Source organism: Nothobranchius furzeri, chromosome 14, assembly GCF_043380555.1.
Source record: "Nothobranchius furzeri strain GRZ-AD chromosome 14, NfurGRZ-RIMD1, whole genome shotgun sequence".
Classification (NCBI taxonomy): domain Eukaryota; kingdom Metazoa; phylum Chordata; class Actinopteri; order Cyprinodontiformes; family Nothobranchiidae; genus Nothobranchius; species Nothobranchius furzeri.
In genome coordinates this window covers 31,980,031-31,999,235 of record NC_091754.1, presented here as the reverse complement: position 1 = coordinate 31,999,235, position 19,205 = coordinate 31,980,031, and the positions used below count along the sequence as shown (strand labels likewise).

The window sequence follows — 19,205 nt, the reverse complement described above, 5'->3', positions numbered from 1 at the left end:
TGCTTGCATGCTTTTTTTTTGTTTGTCTCAGTAGTGGTTTGTTTCTTTTCCAGTGATGATCGTGGTTGTTTTTATTAGTTTGACTGTTCAGCTGGTTGAGAGGGAAGCATGTCCACCTGAGGGAGCAAACATTCCTCTTACACGATAGCATTTTAGCTCTGCAAAGGTGACATTTTATTAAACATACTTTGTTTCTGCTTTGACACGTTTTCTCCATGTTGCTTCTGCAAAAGAAGAACTTAAAGTTTAGCAAAAATACAGATAGCACAACCTGTCGTAGCAAGTATTTTCAAATGAAATACGCTTTGAAATGTCAGAATAAACTGTAGCCTGATTGTGTGTTCAGTGTTTAAGTACAAAAAGTACATTTGAGGGATGTTGCCATTGTAGGACAGCTTTTGCTGAAACTAGAGTAGCTCAGATCTTATAAAGTGGGTTGCTGTAAAATGGTTAATATCGTCGTCGTCTTCCTCCTCTTATCCGGGTCCGGGTCGCGGGGGCAGCACCCCAACTAGGGAGCTCCAGACCGTCCTCTCCCTGGCCACCTCCACCAGCTCCTCCGGCAGGACCCCAAGGTGTTCCCGGACCAGATTGGAGATGTAACCTCTCCAACGTGTCCTGGGTCGACCCGGGGTTCTCCTGCCGGCAGGACATGCCCGAAACACCTCCCCAGGGAGGTGTCTAGGAGGCATCCTGACCAGATGCCCAAACCACCTCAACTGGCTCCTTTCGATCCGGAGGAGCAGCGGTTCTACTCCAAGTCACTTCGGAATGTCCGAGCTCCTCACCCTATCTCTAAGACTGAGCCCGGCCACCCTACAGAGGAAACTCATTTCGGCCGCTTGTATCCGCGATCTCGTTCTTTCGGTCATTGCCCAATGCTCATGACCATAGGTGAGGATTGGGACGTAGATCGACCGGTAAATCGAGAGCCTGGCTTTCTGGCTCAGCTCCCTCTTCACCACGACAGATCAGCTCAGCGTCCGCATCACTGCAGACGCCGAACCAATCCGCCTGTCGATCTCCCGATCCCTCCTACCCTCACTCGTGAACAAGACCCCGAGATAATATCCGATTAGATTACTCTTTGAACAACCTTAGTTCGGGGAAATATAGAATAGCTCTGAAAGAGTCCCAGCTGGGTCACTTCCACACAGGATTTCTGCCATCTTTAATCATTTTTCATTTCAAAAGTTGTCAAAACAGTTCATGCCCAGTCTTAATTGGTATTGCGCAAATTCTGACAGAAATGTTATCTAATATCAAATTTTGCATTGTAAAAACGTGAAGTTTTCTGTGGTTGAGTTTGTTTGAAATAAATAAAGCCTCATCAAAAAGCGACTTTTTAGTGATAGAAATGATAAAACTATTTTTATCCTTTGCAATTGTTTACTTAAAATTTGTTGACTAAAATTTCACCTTCAAAAATTTTGATTACATGACACCAGTGCATTCGCTGGGCCCCGAGTAGTCCATTACGGGAAGGCGTTAGACCCTGAACTAGTCAACACACGTCATGTGATCAAAGGGACTTAATAGGATTGGTTAAAAGTCACTTGACTCGATCTACTACTGGTTGCTTTGACTTGCGTCGCCAGAATCTCACCACATTTGGTAGCTAATTTAGAAGGAGACTTTAAAGTAAGAAATACTTTTGTACATAGTTGCACAGGATAAACATTCGGTTTCATTAATCTGATGTCTTTTAGAGTGTTACCCTTTCTTTCCACTGCACATCAAACCATCGTGAAATGCGCTGCGCAGCAATCAGCCGCCGTATAGTGGATGAGTTCCGTTCCACCAGCAGCGATGCCATATTTTGGACGTGCCCCAGAAGTGACGGCACGCCATCGTTACGACTCGAGTCTATTTTTGACTCACTACACTTCCAAAACACGTCAAACTCCGCAGTTTAGATCGAGCCAGACAGGAAGTCGAACACAACCAGTGTAGAACATCCAGAAACTTTCAAAATAAAGGCCACATACGGTACGTCATTTCTTTTGAACTTCTGTGAGCGATGTAAACAAAACCAAAAATAACCCACAGACATTTTTTCATGAATGCATCTGTGTTGTTTATTATTGTGTGTGGACGTCTGAAATCAGTGTGGTGTTGCAATTCTCCTGTGATTTCGTGACATCACAGGATCAGCTGTGTGGAACGCTTTCACTCCCGTTTCGTGCCAGCATTGCTCCCGGTTGGGAACGAGCTTGCGGGTGGGATGCTGCTGTTACGTTATGTGACTGCTTTCACGGCTGGTGGAAAGCCGGGGTTATTGTAATGAGATTCTGTTTCTCATGAACTACTGTGAAACTTTGAGAATAACATTGGTCTAAGATGAAAGAAATCTGCTTTGGAGCTGGTCCTACTTACGCCTCATTTGCACCAAATATGGAACAGTTGCAAAGACCGAAAGTAATTTGGGCCAATCAGAGCGTTCACACTGGCTGCTGTGCAGAGGATCTCCAGATGTGGAGCTCCGGAAAGTAACATGAAGTTAAAGGAATTACATGATCCAGACAGGAAGTGAGACGTGGGTCAGCGAGGTGTGTCTGGTAAATTTTAAAACTAAACCTGTTTTGTGTTGTTTTCCCCAGCTTTGCTTTATTATTATTGACAGGAGTATCAGTTGACGGTGTACGATAGCTGATGCTTTTTTACAAAAAAATCTTTAAACGTGTTTTGTCACATTTCTAATATTTGGTCTCCTCGTTTGTGCAAATGTCCACAAACGTTCAGCACGAACAGCAGTCTGTGAATGAATCTGTCCAGAAGCCACACAGAAACTAAATCGCTTCTGTCCTCTGTGTAAGCGAGGTGTTAAACTAGCTGTTAGCGTGTCAGTCTCGTCAGAACTCATCTCTATTTATGAAAACTAACATTCTCGATACGGTTTCCAGGGAAACACACGTCAGATGATGTAAGTATGGCTACTCTGTGGTAAACTTAACTTCCTACACATGAGCAAAAACATTTTCAGCCTCAGTTAGTTTGAAATTGTTCATTCAGACTGAAGGTTTAGAGATTCCGTCTTAACACTCTCCTTTAGGAGGAACTTATCTGCAGCACAGCAGTTATCGATGCTTTTACAAAAAGAGCTTTCTGTTTTGATGGATCTGTGTGTGAATGAGACTAGTTCCAGTAAACACTGCCACTTGTGAGTGTGTGGATTCTCCACAGTGATCAGAAAGCTGACAGGTTTGTAGCAAAAATAAAGCATGTGTTTGTGAGCATTACGACCAAGGTTCTTGTGCAGAACGCTTTTTGACAAATGAATTTGTCCTTTGTGATGTAGACTCTGTAATATGGAAAAGACCCTTTAATGTGCTCCAAACTCAAATGCAGCTTTAGTTGGATGCTTCTTTTCCCTCCGATGGCTCAGAGCATGATTCGGGCTGTCTGATGGAAATGTCTTACACAGATTGTTTGAAAACTGCATGAAGACGACGCAGATGTAGCTGCCCGGAATGATGAATTTTGTTATAAGCTAAGTTATTTTTTAAAGCATGTTATTTTCCTCAAAAACCAGTTCTGCTGACATTTTGATAACAAATGCTCTGCAGGAAGACGGCAGACTTTGTAATAGGTTCTGATCACTGAATATATATTTACAATAAATCTCATGTATAGGAAGCATATTTGCTTTTGTTTTTGTTTGACTGTGGAGTGGATGATGGTGAAAACGGATGGTTTGGACCACAACTTCTGAGGAGGTCCCCCTCTGAGTCCATAGGGTTTAATACAGCCTCACCCCAGCCTTCGCAGCTGTAACATCTTCATCTCTGTGAAGGCTTTCCACAGGGGTTAAGGAAAACTGACCATTTCTCCAGATGTGCATTTGTGAGGTTAGACAAAGATGCTGGACTAAAACTTCTGCCTCAGCCTTCGCTCTAGTTCATCCTGATGGAAGATGCTCTGCTGAGTGGGGGCCACGCTTCAGTGCAGCACGTTCAAGTTCCTCCACAGCAGACTCCATGTTTTGTTGGCATGTCCCAATAAGGTCAGCTTCACGGTGTGTTGGAACACTAATGCCAACCTTTTAGTATTTTACACTGAACAGAGAATCCATAAAAGACGGAAAAGTGGGAGGTTGGATAATCAGGTATGCTGATAACTGTGTGAGATCTGCAGACAACAGGGACCTCTGGTGGACATAAAAGGTAATGAACAGATAAAACAGGAAGATTCATACCCCCTCACCTGTGACGTGCGAAGACACACTGAGATAAGACAATAAAATCAAATCATTTGAAACATTTGTAGATAAAACATGATACTTAGCAGCTTGTAGATCCAGAAAACCACTAAATATGTTTAGTATGAGGATGTGTAACAAACTATATAACCATGACCAGATGTGTGCAAATTAACATGTTCATGTGTGTAAAGATTAATTACATATCTGCATCAAAAATACAAATGTGTGTTTTAATAATGCACGACTTCAAAGCTGAAAACCTTCATAACAGTTTTTACAAACTACTCCACTAACTTTCATTTTGCCACCAGCTCAAAATTTCACGTTTTTTCCTACAGAAAGGTCACACTCCCACAGGAAGTGAACCATAAGAATAATAAATAAAAGAATCCATGTCTCTTGAGCTCATTCCTCTCATTTATCTGTTATTCCTCCTCATTCGTCAGCTTGTGAGTGTGCAACGGAGCAAAAACACCACAAGAGGACAAGTAGTCATGAGACTAGTGGACTAAATGAGTTGCACAACTAGGATTGAGATAAATTGTATCTGATTTATATCCGAGCTCCTGTTTTTTATTTGATGCTGAATAGAGGTTGCTGTTGTGTCCGTTAACAGTGTTCCACTCTTGATGGATTCCACAAAGGGCAAAGAGAATTCAGCTGGGGGGTGAGCCGGTCACAGCCAATGCATGAGGCTCGCTGTCACATGCTTCCTGTTTGTTATCACACAATGTGGGTAATTGAGCCATGCCCCCTCCAACATGTAAATATAACTATTAGCTACATCAGATGGTGGGATTATCTGTAAAATCAAAAATAACTGACTCTGGGACAGGTTCAGAAACACTGATTCTCTTGGACAACACAACCTAGGAAGTATGGAAGCACATAACTGACAAAATAAATTATCATAAATCAATTATGACTTAGCTACCACATACTAATGAGATGCTATTTAGCCTAAAACATTTTGATACCTCTTAACATTATAACATAGCTATGAATGTATTATGTAGATTGAAAAAATACAAAATAAACAAAAAACAAAGTGGTTCTCATATTTGTTCTAAGACTTCTGCCAATGACACCTTTTGGATCAGCAACTATTGGACCATCCGGTTGTTGGTCTCACTGAACCGCAACTCTTCCTCCTCTCATTACGCACTTGTGTATTTAGCAACAGAGCACCACCGGTGTGAGAGGTTCTCTGCTCAATAACATCAGAGAAGGCGAAACGGGAGCATCTCACACTCTGGACCCGGATAAGTAGAGTTTACTTAAAAAGTTCCAGTCAACCCGTTGCCTTACATTTTTTGAGTATAAAGCATTGCAGGAAAACAAGATCAGTGTACTTGAGTCCATAAGTTGAATGTACTAGTAACTGAGTTACAGTAACTAAAATACTTAGTGATTAGATGTGAAGTATTTGAAGAATTATCAGTGAAGTAATTAGATGCTTTTTTTACCGTCGGCTGACATGTTTCTGATGAAGGCAGAAGTACTGGCCGAAACATGTCAACCGAAGGTAAAGAAACATCTAATTACTTCACTATGTTAAATAAGAAAAAAGAAGATAATTATGAATCAACACACAGAATTAACATACAGAATAGTTTTACTCATTTATGTAAGTCAGCTTGTTTATTAAGTATTGCTGGTTTTCTAATTGGACCAGATTGTAGATTTTAACTGACACTGAAAGACGCCGGCTAACATGCTTCACATGGTTGCAGGCAGTCAGTGAGTGTTGAACATGAGGAACTGAGACCAGTGCCTCAAGTGTGAACCACCAATTTGTTATTAACAGTGGAAAGGCACAGTGGTTCCATTCCTTCAACCGCCCTCCTCACTTATGGTGCCACCATGACAACAAATAACTCCACCTTTGCAACACCGAACAAAGCAATAACTAAGAACAACACTACACAACTCTTTCCCCATAATAAACATGCACAAACACCCACATTAGAACTATAAATAACTACAAAGATGACCACTACTTCTGCACTTCTCTGTTCTGTCTCTAAAGAGTCAGAGCTCCTCAATGGCACCTGGTCAAAAATGTTTGGACCAGGGGTCTCATTTATCAAACATTGTGTAGAATCCTTACTAAAACTGTTCTTAAGCTCAGCAAAAAATATGTATTTATGCCAAGTAGGCTTGTGATCTATCAAACATGGAGTACGCACAGCTGCACGCAATCTCCGCTTTATAAATCACAAACTTCCTAGAAAGGTTCTCAGCTGTTTCTGAGTCACATCCCGCCCTCAACGTGCCCACTTTCTGCCATAAATGGTCAATGCAAAGTGCCTTGTGGATCTCATGCAAATACATAAGCCGGCTCGTTGCAGCGTTCCACCATTAACAATGGCGACCGCGGATCAAGGAAGCGCAGTTTCACTGAAGCAGAAATTGAGGTACTTGTGGGTGAGGTGGAGAAATGAAAGGAAGTGCTTTTGCAAAATAAATAAGAGAAAATCCACAGAGTGGCACAGCGTTGCTGAAGCCGTCAATGCTGAGTTCTTCAGAGAGATCTGTGGCGAATATGGTCCGATCGGGATTCAATTCCCAGACTCCCGAGTGAGAGTCACGTTAACCAGTCAGCCAAAGGGACATCCTCTTTGACCAAGTAGCCAGGACGCATCATCAATCGGGTCACAGTGACAGTACACACACCTTCACAGACGCATAACATTCTGTCTCAATCTGTCCCTTTGCTGATATTCTGCATTCCGTATTCTGCACTTCAGGCTGTGTGTGTGTTTGTGCATGCGCATGTGTGTGTTTGTGTGTGTGTACCGTATTTTCACGACCATAAGGCGCACCTAAAAGTCTTAAATTTTCTCCAAAATGTACGCCACGCCCTGTGGTGCAGTGCGCCTATTGTGTTGTTGTGAGACACGAACGTAGTAGAAGACAAGGGGCGTGGCGAGAACGTGTGGACGTGAGCGAAGACAGACCCCGAATAGTTCAAAAGGGCAGGTATGCGCGGTATGCTGAACATTGTTCTGACAACCCTGAGAATGGCACCTGCTAAGAGACACGCCTATGAAGCACAGTTTAAACTGCAAGCGATCAGCTACGCGGAGAAACACGGGAATAGAGTAGCAGCGAGAGAATTCAGCATTAATGAGTCCAAGGTTCGCAAGTGGAGGAAGTTGGAAAACGAACTCTGACAAGTAAAGAAGACGCAGCTGTGTTTCCACGGGCACAATGCCAGGTGGCCTGAGCTGGAAGACCGCCTCGAGCAATGGGTTAACGAGCAGAGGACAGCTGGGAGAAGCGTCTACCGTCACCATTCGTCTGAGAGCAGTAACGCTCGCACAAGAAATGAACATTGAACATTTTCAAGGAGGTCCGTCTTGGTGCTTTCGTTTTATGAAACGCCACCACCTTTCCATCCGGGCAAGGACTACGGTGGCCTATTAACAACACACATATGATTTTGTTCATGTGGAAAGTTGATGTGGTTAAATCCACCAACTACCGGTAAACACATTCTGAACTTCAACACAGCGCATCAGCGCATAAGAAGAGCAGGAGCCGTCAGTGCACGCAATGAGGAAGTGCACGTGCGCTCTAAACCAGGTCTGAACCAGGCCTGGACCAGTAAAGTGAAACATGCTTTTGGTTGTTTATAATTTTCACAATGTCTGGTTTGCACTGATATGTTCCGAGTCCCGAGCCCGCACAGATGTTTTACCGGTACGTTTTACCGTGCCCGCGCCCTAGCCCTATAACCCGGTGCGCCTTTTGTATGTGTTAAATACCAAAACTGAAGCTGCACCCTATGGTCGTGAAAATACGGTACTTGATCTATGTGTGCACAAAGCAGTACAAATGATAATGCTGGTGGAATTCATAATTTTATCCTTCTCAGCAGTGCCACTGCAGTTGCTCTTCATGTCCAAAATGTGCGTAAATCAGGTCTTTAGTCAACTTAAAGTTGCACACATTTTTCCTACACGTTTACTTTTATAAATCCCAAAGTTTGCGTGGAAAGTTGCTTACGCAGTTTAACGACCCCGTTTTGTGCATAAGCAAGCTTTATAAATGAGGCCCCAGGTTTTGGTGCATGCAACCAAGAAAACTTGATTATTTTAGGTAGCTTGAGCTCAAATATATAGGTACAATAAGCTGGGACATTAAAAAGTACAGTTTCCTTAAATTTATAAGTGGTATTAAAAAATGACACATTCGTAAGTAATATGAACTCAGTTTATAAATAGAGAGTAAAGACTGAACTTAAAATCTCAATTACAATAACAAAAGACATGAAACAGCTCAGCTAACTCAGGAATAACAAGTAATGCTAACAATCACATTTAAGTCATTGAGTTGAATCAAAATTTTAGTTGAATCAAAATTTGGGCTTACAGGTAAGATACTGAGGGAGAGGTTCCATGACCGTGTTTGCGTTCAAGCCCTAGCTTGTTCTGTAAATTCACTAGAGCAGCTTTAATGTGATGTTCCTTGGACTTATGGGAATGGACGTTGACATTTTTTGTTTATGTTTATGTATTTAGCAGACGCTTTTGTCCAAAGCGACTTACAAGTGATAATCGGCATGTTGCCCTTGAGGCTAACAACAACAATAACAACAACAACTTGACATCAATCATGGAGAGGATGGAACAAGGAGTGGACAGTAGAGAGGGGGTACGGGTGCAGGGAAGGTGCTAGTTTAGAAGATGCTATCTGCAGAGCAGGGTCTTCAGGAGTTTCTTGAAAATTGAAAAGGAAGCCGCTGTTCTGGTAGTGCTTGGTAGGTCATTCCACATTTGTGGAACGATGCATGAGAAGAGTCTGGATTGTCCTGAGCGTGGTGTAGGCACTGCTAGCCGACGATCCTGTGATGACCGAAGCGGCCGGGCCGAGACGTACGCCTTTGCAAGAGGATTCAGGTAGATGGGAGCCGTACCATCTTGGACTTTGTATGCTAGTGTTAGCAATTTGAATTTGATGCGTGCTGCTAGCGGTAGCCAGTGGAGCTCAATGAACAGAGGGGTGACGTGTGCTCTTTTTGGCTGATTGAAGACCAGATGCGCCGCTGCGTTCTGGACCATTTGAAGAGGTCTCACAGTACAGGCTGGAAGACCAGTTAGAAGGGCATTGCAGTAATCGAGGCGGGAGATGACAGTAGATTGCACCAGGAGCTGGGTGGCATGTTGTGTTAGGTATGGTCTGACCTTAGCAAAGGTTATCAGCAAAAATGAACCACGTAGCCAACAAGGACTCACCTTGTGCTCTCAACAAGTATTTTCAAGGCTTCCCAGGAAATTATACAATTTGTTGCACACAGTCTTACTGCTGTATAAAAGTAATAACTACTTAGTTTTCAAGCCAAAGAGGGTTTCCCAGACGTCATCACTTTTGCTCCGTATCAGTACTAATCTATAATGAAAATAGCTTTTAAATCTGTTTCAAAGTAAAATAATCTTTGTTGGCATGTATTATTAGTATTATTTTTAAATAAAAGAGCTGCTTGCGGATTCTGAGTTATACTTTTGATGTTAGGTGATGTTTTAACCCAAGTATTAACTGATATCCCAGATTTTGACCAACCCCAACTCATGAATCAGCAGTACAAATTCAACCAACTGGGTAAAATAACCCAACCTGTGTTGTTTTTAAGCAAGTGTCCTGCTAGACTTCCCCGACTTTAGTAGCTTCTTTTGAGTTGTTGAAATGGTAAACTTAATTAGAAAATGAGATTGTTTTGAATGGGTTATTAAAGGTGAACAAGAGGGTTTTGGCTTGCTTTTAGCACCACATCGTGCCCGTTCGTCTTTTTAACACCTTAATCTAACTAATGAAATGTCTCCCCAGCCTTCTTTGTGTCTACAGGAGCGATTTGTCACCAAATTAAACAAATCAGCTGTGTGTTATAATGATCTAACATACAGGTAACATGCTGGAAGCAGACTGCAGTGCCAGGTATGTCAGCTCAATCTTTTCTAAGTCCCAACAGAGCATCAAGTCTGAAGTTGCAAGTGAAATATTGTGGCCACAGGGCAATAGGGGTGGCCTTTCATTAACCCTGTAAAGGGTCATTTTAGCACATACTGGCTCAAGAAAATTATTTAGAATATGAAAAAGTTGCCACGTACCACTTTAAGACAGATGCATTCTTCAGTTGGCTTATATGGTTAGTATAAAGATTTATAAAATAATGTTAGATTAAAGGAAATTTAGTAGAGATATGCTGAAGTCACTAGCCGTTAGCTCATCAGTCCTAATATATAGGATTTCTATATTATAAATTATTTATGACTTTTATACAAAAACACTCTAGACCAAATACCATGCCTCTATTCCACAGCACCAGACATCAAATAGAAATATTTTGTATTTATTAGAGGGAAGAAAGAACAAAGTTGACAGATTTGTTTTTAAAAGAATCACATCAATGCCCATTTTACACTTAAAGATGTAAAGCTGCAGCGCAGATCAGATCGGAGAATCGCTTTTATTTCGAGAGGGATTTACGGTAATGTCCCTTGTAGACTCGGAGGTGTCAAACAGCAGCAGGAGAAAGATGCGTGGGCTTCCAGCTGTGCGCACAGACCCGCACATTCATCGAAAGCGTCTGGGGGTTCGCGCAGCCTTCCAGATGGAATGACCGGCCTGCGGTCCAATGAAAGCGCGTGGAAGAATGAGTCACCCGCTCCCTGCTCCAATAGCGGCGCGGCGGAAAGGCGGCCCACAGGAAGCACACTTGGTTGAATGGTCAGTAAAACAGCAATCAGCGGTAAATATGTTGTGATGCCACGCTCCAAACAGACACCGAGCTACCGGCGCGAGGCTACGGGACCCACGCAGACGCATCCCGAGGTCTGACCGCATCCTCAGGATCTCGCCTTGCGCAAAGTCCGGCTGCAAATCTGACCACAAGTCTCACTCCGGGGATCCGAGCGGTGATGGACAGCTGTTGGTCATTGATTCTGCGTTAAGGTTGACGATGAATCACTCGTGCGGTGGCGCGTGCTGTACCATTGACCAACAGGCTGTGTTTTGTGGCTGCCAGAGGAGGAGGAGGAGCGGCTGACTTCTCTCTGCGCTCCGACCAGCTGCACGAGTGTCGTGAGGATGCCTTTCACCCAAACGTGTGGCTCCCATCACCGTCAGAGCTGAGATGTGTGCGCGGTGCAGGTGCATCGAGACTTGACTGGACCGAGTCAGAACATGGGGACCAGTCGCTTGGATTTCGACGATCACCGCATAAGAACACAGGGGACCGTCCATGTCCCCCCTCGAACGGATCATCTGTAATTGATGGCGTTGTGATCCCTGGGGACAAGAATGCGTTTATTCCATCTCGATTGCGCGCTGCCGTGCAACATCACAATGGATGGAAGCTAATTGGGCCCAATGATGTAGAGCCAAATCCACCTGGATCCGTGCTCCTCCCTCTTGTGGCCAAACGCGCTCTCCTGTGACTTTTCATGTCCAATTGATTTATTTTTAATCCCAGATCTGTCTTTCCTTCAGCTTCAATTAATCCCAGAGTTAATGTTTGCTTCTGAATGTGGAGGCTGGTTAAACTGAAAGTGCCCCGGATGTTTGGATCAACTACGGAAAGTTGTGTCGGATATTTAAAGCGCCTTAATCTTGTGACGGAATAGAAACTTGAATTTGTTTCTCATTGGAGCAAAACATTTGCTGCGTGTTTATTTGTGGGCTCGCTGCCTCCTTTTCTTCACCATGTCCAGGTCAAATAGTGTCAGCCCACCCGTAGTCAGTGTGCCCGGGCTGAGGGGAGGGACCGAGCACAGATCAGCTTGGGGAGAGTCTGACTCTGTGGCCAACGGGTGCCCATACTCAGCCAGATCTCCGCGCAGGAAGCTCACCCGGACCAACAGCCGGTGGAGGGAGGAGGATGATACGGACCACCGGCCACCCGCGCGGGCCTCATCGACCGTCAGCAGGGTCAGCTTCAGGTCCAGGTCGGCTTGGCAGGACCATGGTGAGGAGAACCGAGACAACACGTCTGTTAAGCGTCCAGAGGACGAGGTGAGACCCAAATCGGTGGAACTGGGTCTGGAGGAGCGGAGAGGCAAGTCAAGGACCGACGAGGAGGAGGTCATGTCAGAAATGAACGTCTCCGTCGCGGCGTGCTGCCTCAGCGTCATGCACGTTTTTAAATCCAAGAAGTTCCAGTCGGAGAAGCTGGAGCGGCTGTACCAGCGCTACTTCTTCCGCCTGAACCAGAGCAGCTTGACCATGCTCATGGCGGTGCTCGTGCTGGTCTTCACGGTCATGCTGGGCTTTCACTGCTCCGGTGGAGCGGACGGACCGAGCGTAGCGTACGTAGTGGTGTTCTCCGTGGCCATCCTACTCACGCTCATCCTCATAGTGGTGTGCAATAGGAACGGCTTCCATCAGGACCACATGTGGGTTGTGTGCTACCTGGTGATTCTGGTGGTGCTGGTGATACAGGTGATCGGAGTCCTGTTGGTGCAGCCTAGAAGTGCCTCGGACGGGATCTGGTGGACGGTGTTCTTCATCCATGTCATTTACACGCTGCTGCCCGTCAGGATGCGCGCGGCGGTCATCACAGGAGTTATACTGTCCGCCATCCACGTGGCCATTTCTTGGATGCTAAACGGAATGGACAGCTTCCTCTGGAAACAGGTACGTGGAATTTTCTGCTTTATCTTTGAAAGCGGAATTTTACGCATTAATTGTGCGTAAAAACGCAGCAAAAAGCAGTTTCCTAAGTGTTCTGCAGAGTTTTATTCCGCCTGATTTACCCCACTTGTTTGCAGTTTGAAAATGTTCAAACTGAGTGAAAATTAACACCATCACAACGAACCAGCTACTATGTGTGGTGTTATTTATTTTCCCTATAGGGGGAACGATCTTTGTACCAGGGTGTGCGTCTGAAAAGCGCAGGGAAAAATTAAGATCGTTTATTTGAAAAAGAGTTAAGTTAGGGCAAATGGCCACATGTGATCTCTGCCAGACTTCATATTTTTTTCCAGCCTCAACATAAAAAACTAGAAAGTAGGAAACTGGCAAAAAGTATTTACGTTAAAAAACAAGACAAATGTTTTTCAGTAACACAAGAGTTTAAACCAACGGGTGTGTGTGATTTTATTTAAATTCAGATAAGTTTATGAACATTTACTATCTGTTTATAAATATCTCTGAACAACCTCAGCTTAGAGAAACAGTTTAGTTCTGCCCAGGCAGACAAGCTAGTTGGTTAATAACAGGGTCAGTCATCCTCGTCATCTTCCTCCGCTTATCCGGGTCCGGGTCGCGGGAGCAGCATCCCAACCAGGGAGCTCCAGACCGTCCTCTCCCCGGCCTTCTCCACCAGCTCCTCCGGCAGGACCCCAAGGCATTCCCGGATCAGATTGGAGATGTAACCTCTCCAACGTGTCCTGGGTTGACCCGGGGGCCTCCTGCTGGCAGGACATGCCTGAAACACCTCCCCAGGGAGGTGTCCAGGAGGCATCCTGACCAGATGCCCAAACCACCTCAACTGGCTCCTTTCGATCCGGAGGAGCAGCGGTTCTACTCCAAGTCCCTCCCGAATGTCCGAGCTCCTCACCCTATCTCTAAGGCTTAGCCCGGCCACCCTATGGGGTCAGTCATAAAATTGATTTCTGGGGTTAAAACAGCTCAAATATAATTTACTATTCTAAAGGATAGCTCATCAATTTCACATCACATACCGTCATAGACATGAATACGTAGACGCCCCACTGGGCGCTAGAGGGCATGATGATGATCGACTTTGTTGTTGTTTCATCTGACCTGCGGCCGCATGTCTTGGACACTCGGGTGAAGAGAGGGGTGGAGCTGTCAACTGAACACTACCTGGTGGTGACTTGGCTCAGATGGTGGGGGAGGATGCTGGTCAGACCAGGTAGGCCCAAACATATCGCGAGGGTCTGCTGGGAATGTCTGGCAGAGTCTTCTGTCAGAAGGAGCTTCAATTCCCACCTCCGACAGAACTTCCAAAATGTTCCAGGGGAGGCGGGGGACACTGAGTCTGAATGGACCCTGTTCTGTGCCTCCATTGTTGAGGCGGCCGACTGGAGCTGTGGTCACAGGATCGTCGGTGCCTGTCGTGGTGGCAACCCACTGGTGGACACCAGCGGTTAGGGATGCTGTCAAGCTGAAGAAAGAGTCCTATCAGGTCTTTTGGCCTGTGGGACTCCAGAGGCAGCTGATGGGTCCAAGTGGAATGCAGCTCTGGTGGTCGCCAAGGCAAAAACCCGGGCATGGGAGGAGTTTGGTGAGACCATGGAGCAAGACTTCGGTACGGCTTCGAGGAGATTCTGGTCCACCATCCGGCACCTCAGGGGAGTAAAGCAATGCGCTACCAACACTATCTATAGTGGAGACGGTGTGCTGCTGACCTCTCCTCAGGACGTTGTGGATCGGTGGGCAGAATACTTTGAAGACCTCCTCAATCCCACCGACATTGGCATTGGACCATGCCCTACTGTGACTGTTTGCTCATCGACTCGGACTTGGCTGAATTATTGAATATTTTAAATTCTCCAAGTTGAGGCTGTTCAATGAGCTGTTTATAATAGATCAGATATTAATGATAACCCCTAAATGCTGTCATCCTTAGGGGGAAAATAAGGGAGCAGCAGTGCATCAGAGCACTGCCGCTCAAGTAATCGTCCATTTAGCTTCACAAAATAAAAGTGTTGTTCATTTTGAACCTGAAGGTGATCTAACCTGGAAAGCTGTTCTTTTTTTATCACCAACAAGAGGAGATTAAAACACATACCACAAATCTACAAGGAGAAATAAAACATAAAAATTATTTTTCATTTTTCATTTCAATGGTCACCCACCATCATGTCCCTAATTTGGTAAATAGCTTATTGGTTTTATTCGTTGTTACCTTCTGACAAGTTAGAGATGGAGAGTTCATCCTCTCATGTGTGAAGTGTGGTTGCTATGGAGACAGAGGTGCTGGCAACAGGATGTTTAGCTCAGTTCAAATGAGTCCAACTGCCAGATTTCACCCTGCGTAACCAAGATTAAGATGATCAGAATTATTCTGATGACAGGTGCAGGGCTGCAATCTGAGAGCCTTTTCAGAGGAACCAATTTCCCTTTTTTTAAATTAAAATGTTTAATAATATTTAATTTCTGATTTTATTAGAGATGAAAATTGTTCACACTGAATGTATTTTCTTAACACAAAATAAAAAAGCGATGCAGTTGGATTGTTTATTGTTTCATTCCTGTAACAAACAATCTCTAATCATAATTTTTCCTATTACAGCAGAATCCAGAGCTAAAATAAATTCCCTCTGATTGGATCTACTCGGGCTTGATCTTTAATTTGTAATAATAATAACTGCATTCCCAGTTCAGTGCCTTGCTCTGACTTGCGGGAATGACTGAGTGATATTTTTACTCTAGGATATTATTATCGTAACTCTTTTCTGTCTGATCCAAACTCAACACTGTCCCTCCTCTTCTCCAGCAGCAGATTAGATGAAGAGCTGTTGATAAAAGAGAAAAACACACAGATATGCTGCTGATTAAATTCCTGATACAAAGCATTTTGTGCGTAGGAAAGTCTGATTATGGGAGTGTGTTTGACTTCAGCTGGACTGGTAATGAGCTCCGTTTAGATACTTTTGGAGGTTATTTTTTATTGTGCTGCTGAGCCTCCGCGTCTCTCATAACCAAAAGCCTCTGGTGGTGTTTTTACAAAGCTGACATTGTATTTAAAGCATTTTTTCAAGGCTGATGGATTCAGTTTGTAATGATGGTGCTTGTACAGATTAGTGAAATTTTCCACAATTATTTAAAGGTACACTTAATGAAAAGGTCCACTGGGTTCTACAGCTCAGTGTTATTAACCTCAGTCAGATTTCTGTTGTGTGTTTGTGTGTTTTTAATTGGCCGGTTATTTTACCTACCCGGGGTTTTGCTGTTGACCCAGTTTTGTTGTTTTTATAAGGCCCAGTAGAACCCATAAACATGCTTTAATGGCACAGCTCTCACTTTTATAAAGGTGCCAGAATAAAAACCAGGATGGTTATAGATTATTAGTGTTTTGGGTCTGAGAACCTCTCTGAGGGATGCAAAGGAATCTCCTAATGCAGCAATCCATAGTCCAAGACTGAGCAGCTACCGTGCAGAAGGTGCTGTGTTTTAGAAAAAAACCATTCAAAGGCTGATAAATGCATGAAAGTTTTCAGTTTTGATTTAAAGGGGAACTAGGCAGCTTTGGCTTGCTTTCAACACCCGCTAGTGTCCGTTTGCAGAACTGAAACCAAAATCTATCTTGTCGCTGTGCATTTGTCTTTTTAACACCTTAATCTATCATCTGATATGCCCCCAGCCTTCCTTAGTGTCTACAGGAGTGATTTGTCACTAGATTAAACAAATCAGCTGTGTTCATGATCTAAAACAGGCAGGAAATGTGCTGGAAGCAGACTGCAGATCGGACTGGCAACTGTAAAGCTGCAAGTGGAATATTCTGGCCACGGGGCGTTAGGAGCTGGGTGGCATTTCATTAACCCTGTAAAGGGTTATTTTAGCACATAGTGGCTCATGAAAATGATTAAAAAATACAGAAAAGTGGTGAAGCATCCCTTTAAAAGTTACTAGAGTTTGGGCTCATGTGAGGTCACGAGGAAGCTGATTCCATCTGCGTGCAGCATTGTCGCTAAAAGCAGCTTCACCCTGCTTGGTTCTGACCATAGACGTGTCTATGGTCAGAACCAAAGTTCTACAGGCTGACTTCTTGCTAAAGGTCTCAGAGCCCTACTGGGTGTGTATACCAGAAGGAGATCCAACAAGTATTTTGGCCCCATGCCATTGAGTGATTTATAGACTAGCAGTAGGACTTAGAAATTGATTCTGTAGTTTAAAGAGACATTGTGTAGTTTTTACTGTTAAGCTCTGTAAATATCTATTGAAATGTTGTTGAAAATTAATTAAATGATGCCCAGATGTTCAAAAATATCGGCGGCTTTGTAACATATGACCGTAAAATTCAGATGTAAAATACATGGGAGCGGGTGTAGGTCTCGAAAAGGAGTCTGGTGTTCTTGTTATTTTGCTGGAGGTTTCGCTCCCAGGGATTTTTGACCCTAATGGCCATCGGTTGGTAAGGTCTTACTTGAACACAAAAATACTGCTTGTTTGCAATTATTTAGGTGTGTACTGCCCCTATAGCCAGGGAAAATACACATAATTTCTTTAACGGTAATCAGTGCAGAAATCTAAGAACAGGAGTGATGTGCTCGACTTTCTTGGTTCTTGTTAGGACTAGCAGCAGCATTCTGATTTAGCTGCAGTTGCTTCGCAGCTTTTTTGGGAAGACCAGACCAAAGACCATTGCAATAGTCCAGCCTGCTGAAGATGAAGGGTTGATGATCAAATTGAGAACAAACTGAGATATATTTAAGACACGTTTTCACTAAATTGCAACCACATAAATCTTAAATAGCTTTTTACATTTTTTTTACAACTTTTCAGATTTGTCCAGATTATATTATGATTCTAGATGTTTTCAACTGTTTATGAGATTAGGCTCCTACAATTCCATCTAACCATGTTCTGAACACACAACAGTTGTCTTTCCTGAATCATCAATATGTTTGTGACAAAACGTCCCCACACACCAGTCTTTCCGCTGTCAGCAGGACGTAGTGCTGAACAACATTCCTTGGACTAAAACCCTTTCTGTTTAAACTCTTATTGGTTTAATTATCCATGTAGGAGTCTGCCACAGTCAATTTATTATTTTTCCTGTGGTTGTCAATTTAAATGTTGTCTGACAATGCTGATGCTGAATGGAAGCCAGCCCTCGTTGTCTCGTGTTAAATGTTAAAGAATTTAGGAGAACTGAAAGAAGAAAAAAACATACTTAAATCAGCTGTTAACAGAAGAGAACCAATCAAATGCACACATCAGTCAGGATGCTAACGACTTGTGTGAGCAAAGAGCTCAGATGATATCATCTCTGCTCGATTATTAGACCTATTGGAGTCCAGTCGCCACACTACTGGTTCAGTTCAATTCAATTCAATTCAATTCTATTTTATTTATACAGCGCCAAATCACGACAAGAGTCATCTCAAGGCACTTCACATAAACATTCCAATTCAGGTCAGTTCATTAAGCCAATCAGAAAAAATGTTTCCTATATAAGGAACCCAGCAAATTGCATTACAGCAATCCTCATACTAAGCAAGCATATAGCGACAGTGGAGAGGAAAACTCCCTTTTAACAGGAAGAAACCTCCAGAGTTTCCTGGCTCAGTATAAGCAGCCATCCACCACGACTCACTGGAGATCGAGAAGACAGAGCACACACACACACACACACACACACACACACACACACACACACACACACACACACACACACACACACACACACACACACACACACACACACACACACACACACACACACACACACACACACACACCAAGCAATGTGTCTATGGTTACATTGTGATTTCTTACTAAATATTATATTTGGCAAGAGACACACTTTATTGTATTTATCCTAGTGAATATATAATTAAACGGGTAAACTAGCAGTAGCACATCCAACGTCAAGGAAGCAAAAAAATATTATCAGGAGAGGGAGAATGTTTAAGTGGTTAGCAGCAGTGTGCTAGACGATGGCCCCCTCCATGAGGCCACCACAGCTCAGCAGAACATCATTGTAGCTTCTTCTGGGGAGAAAAACACTTGTCCTGGTCAAAGATAACACCAAGGTTCCTTACTTTGTTCTCGGAGATTAATGTAATACCATTCAGGTCAGATGATTGGCTAAGCTATTTCCTTTTCTGGATTTCTGGTCCAAAGATGAAACTTCCGTCTTGTCTTGATTTAAAAGCAAGAGGTTTAGTCATCCAATTTTTTATGTCCCCAAGACTAGCCTGTAATCTACCTAACCGATTAGGTTAATCAGGGTTAATGGATAAATATAACAGAGTATCGTCAGCATAACAGTGAAAGTTTATCCCATGCTGTCTAATGATTTTACCAATTG

The 19,205-nt window shown here is 43.6% G+C and overlaps 1 protein-coding gene across 2 annotated transcripts in view; it reads left to right on the top strand.

Annotated features, from left to right (window-relative positions):
• Positions 1 to 11,701: 11,701 nt before the first annotated feature.
• Positions 11,702 to 19,205, top strand: part of adcy5 (adenylate cyclase 5) — a 115,003-nt gene continuing 107,499 nt past the window's right edge. For both annotated transcript variants that reach the window (XM_015965903.3, XM_015965902.3), the window contains exon 1: positions 11,702 to 12,835. In XM_015965903.3, the coding sequence (XP_015821389.1) occupies positions 11,906 to 12,835 (930 nt within the window). In that variant the 5' untranslated portion in view covers positions 11,702 to 11,905. The remainder of the gene's footprint in view (positions 12,836 to 19,205) is intronic.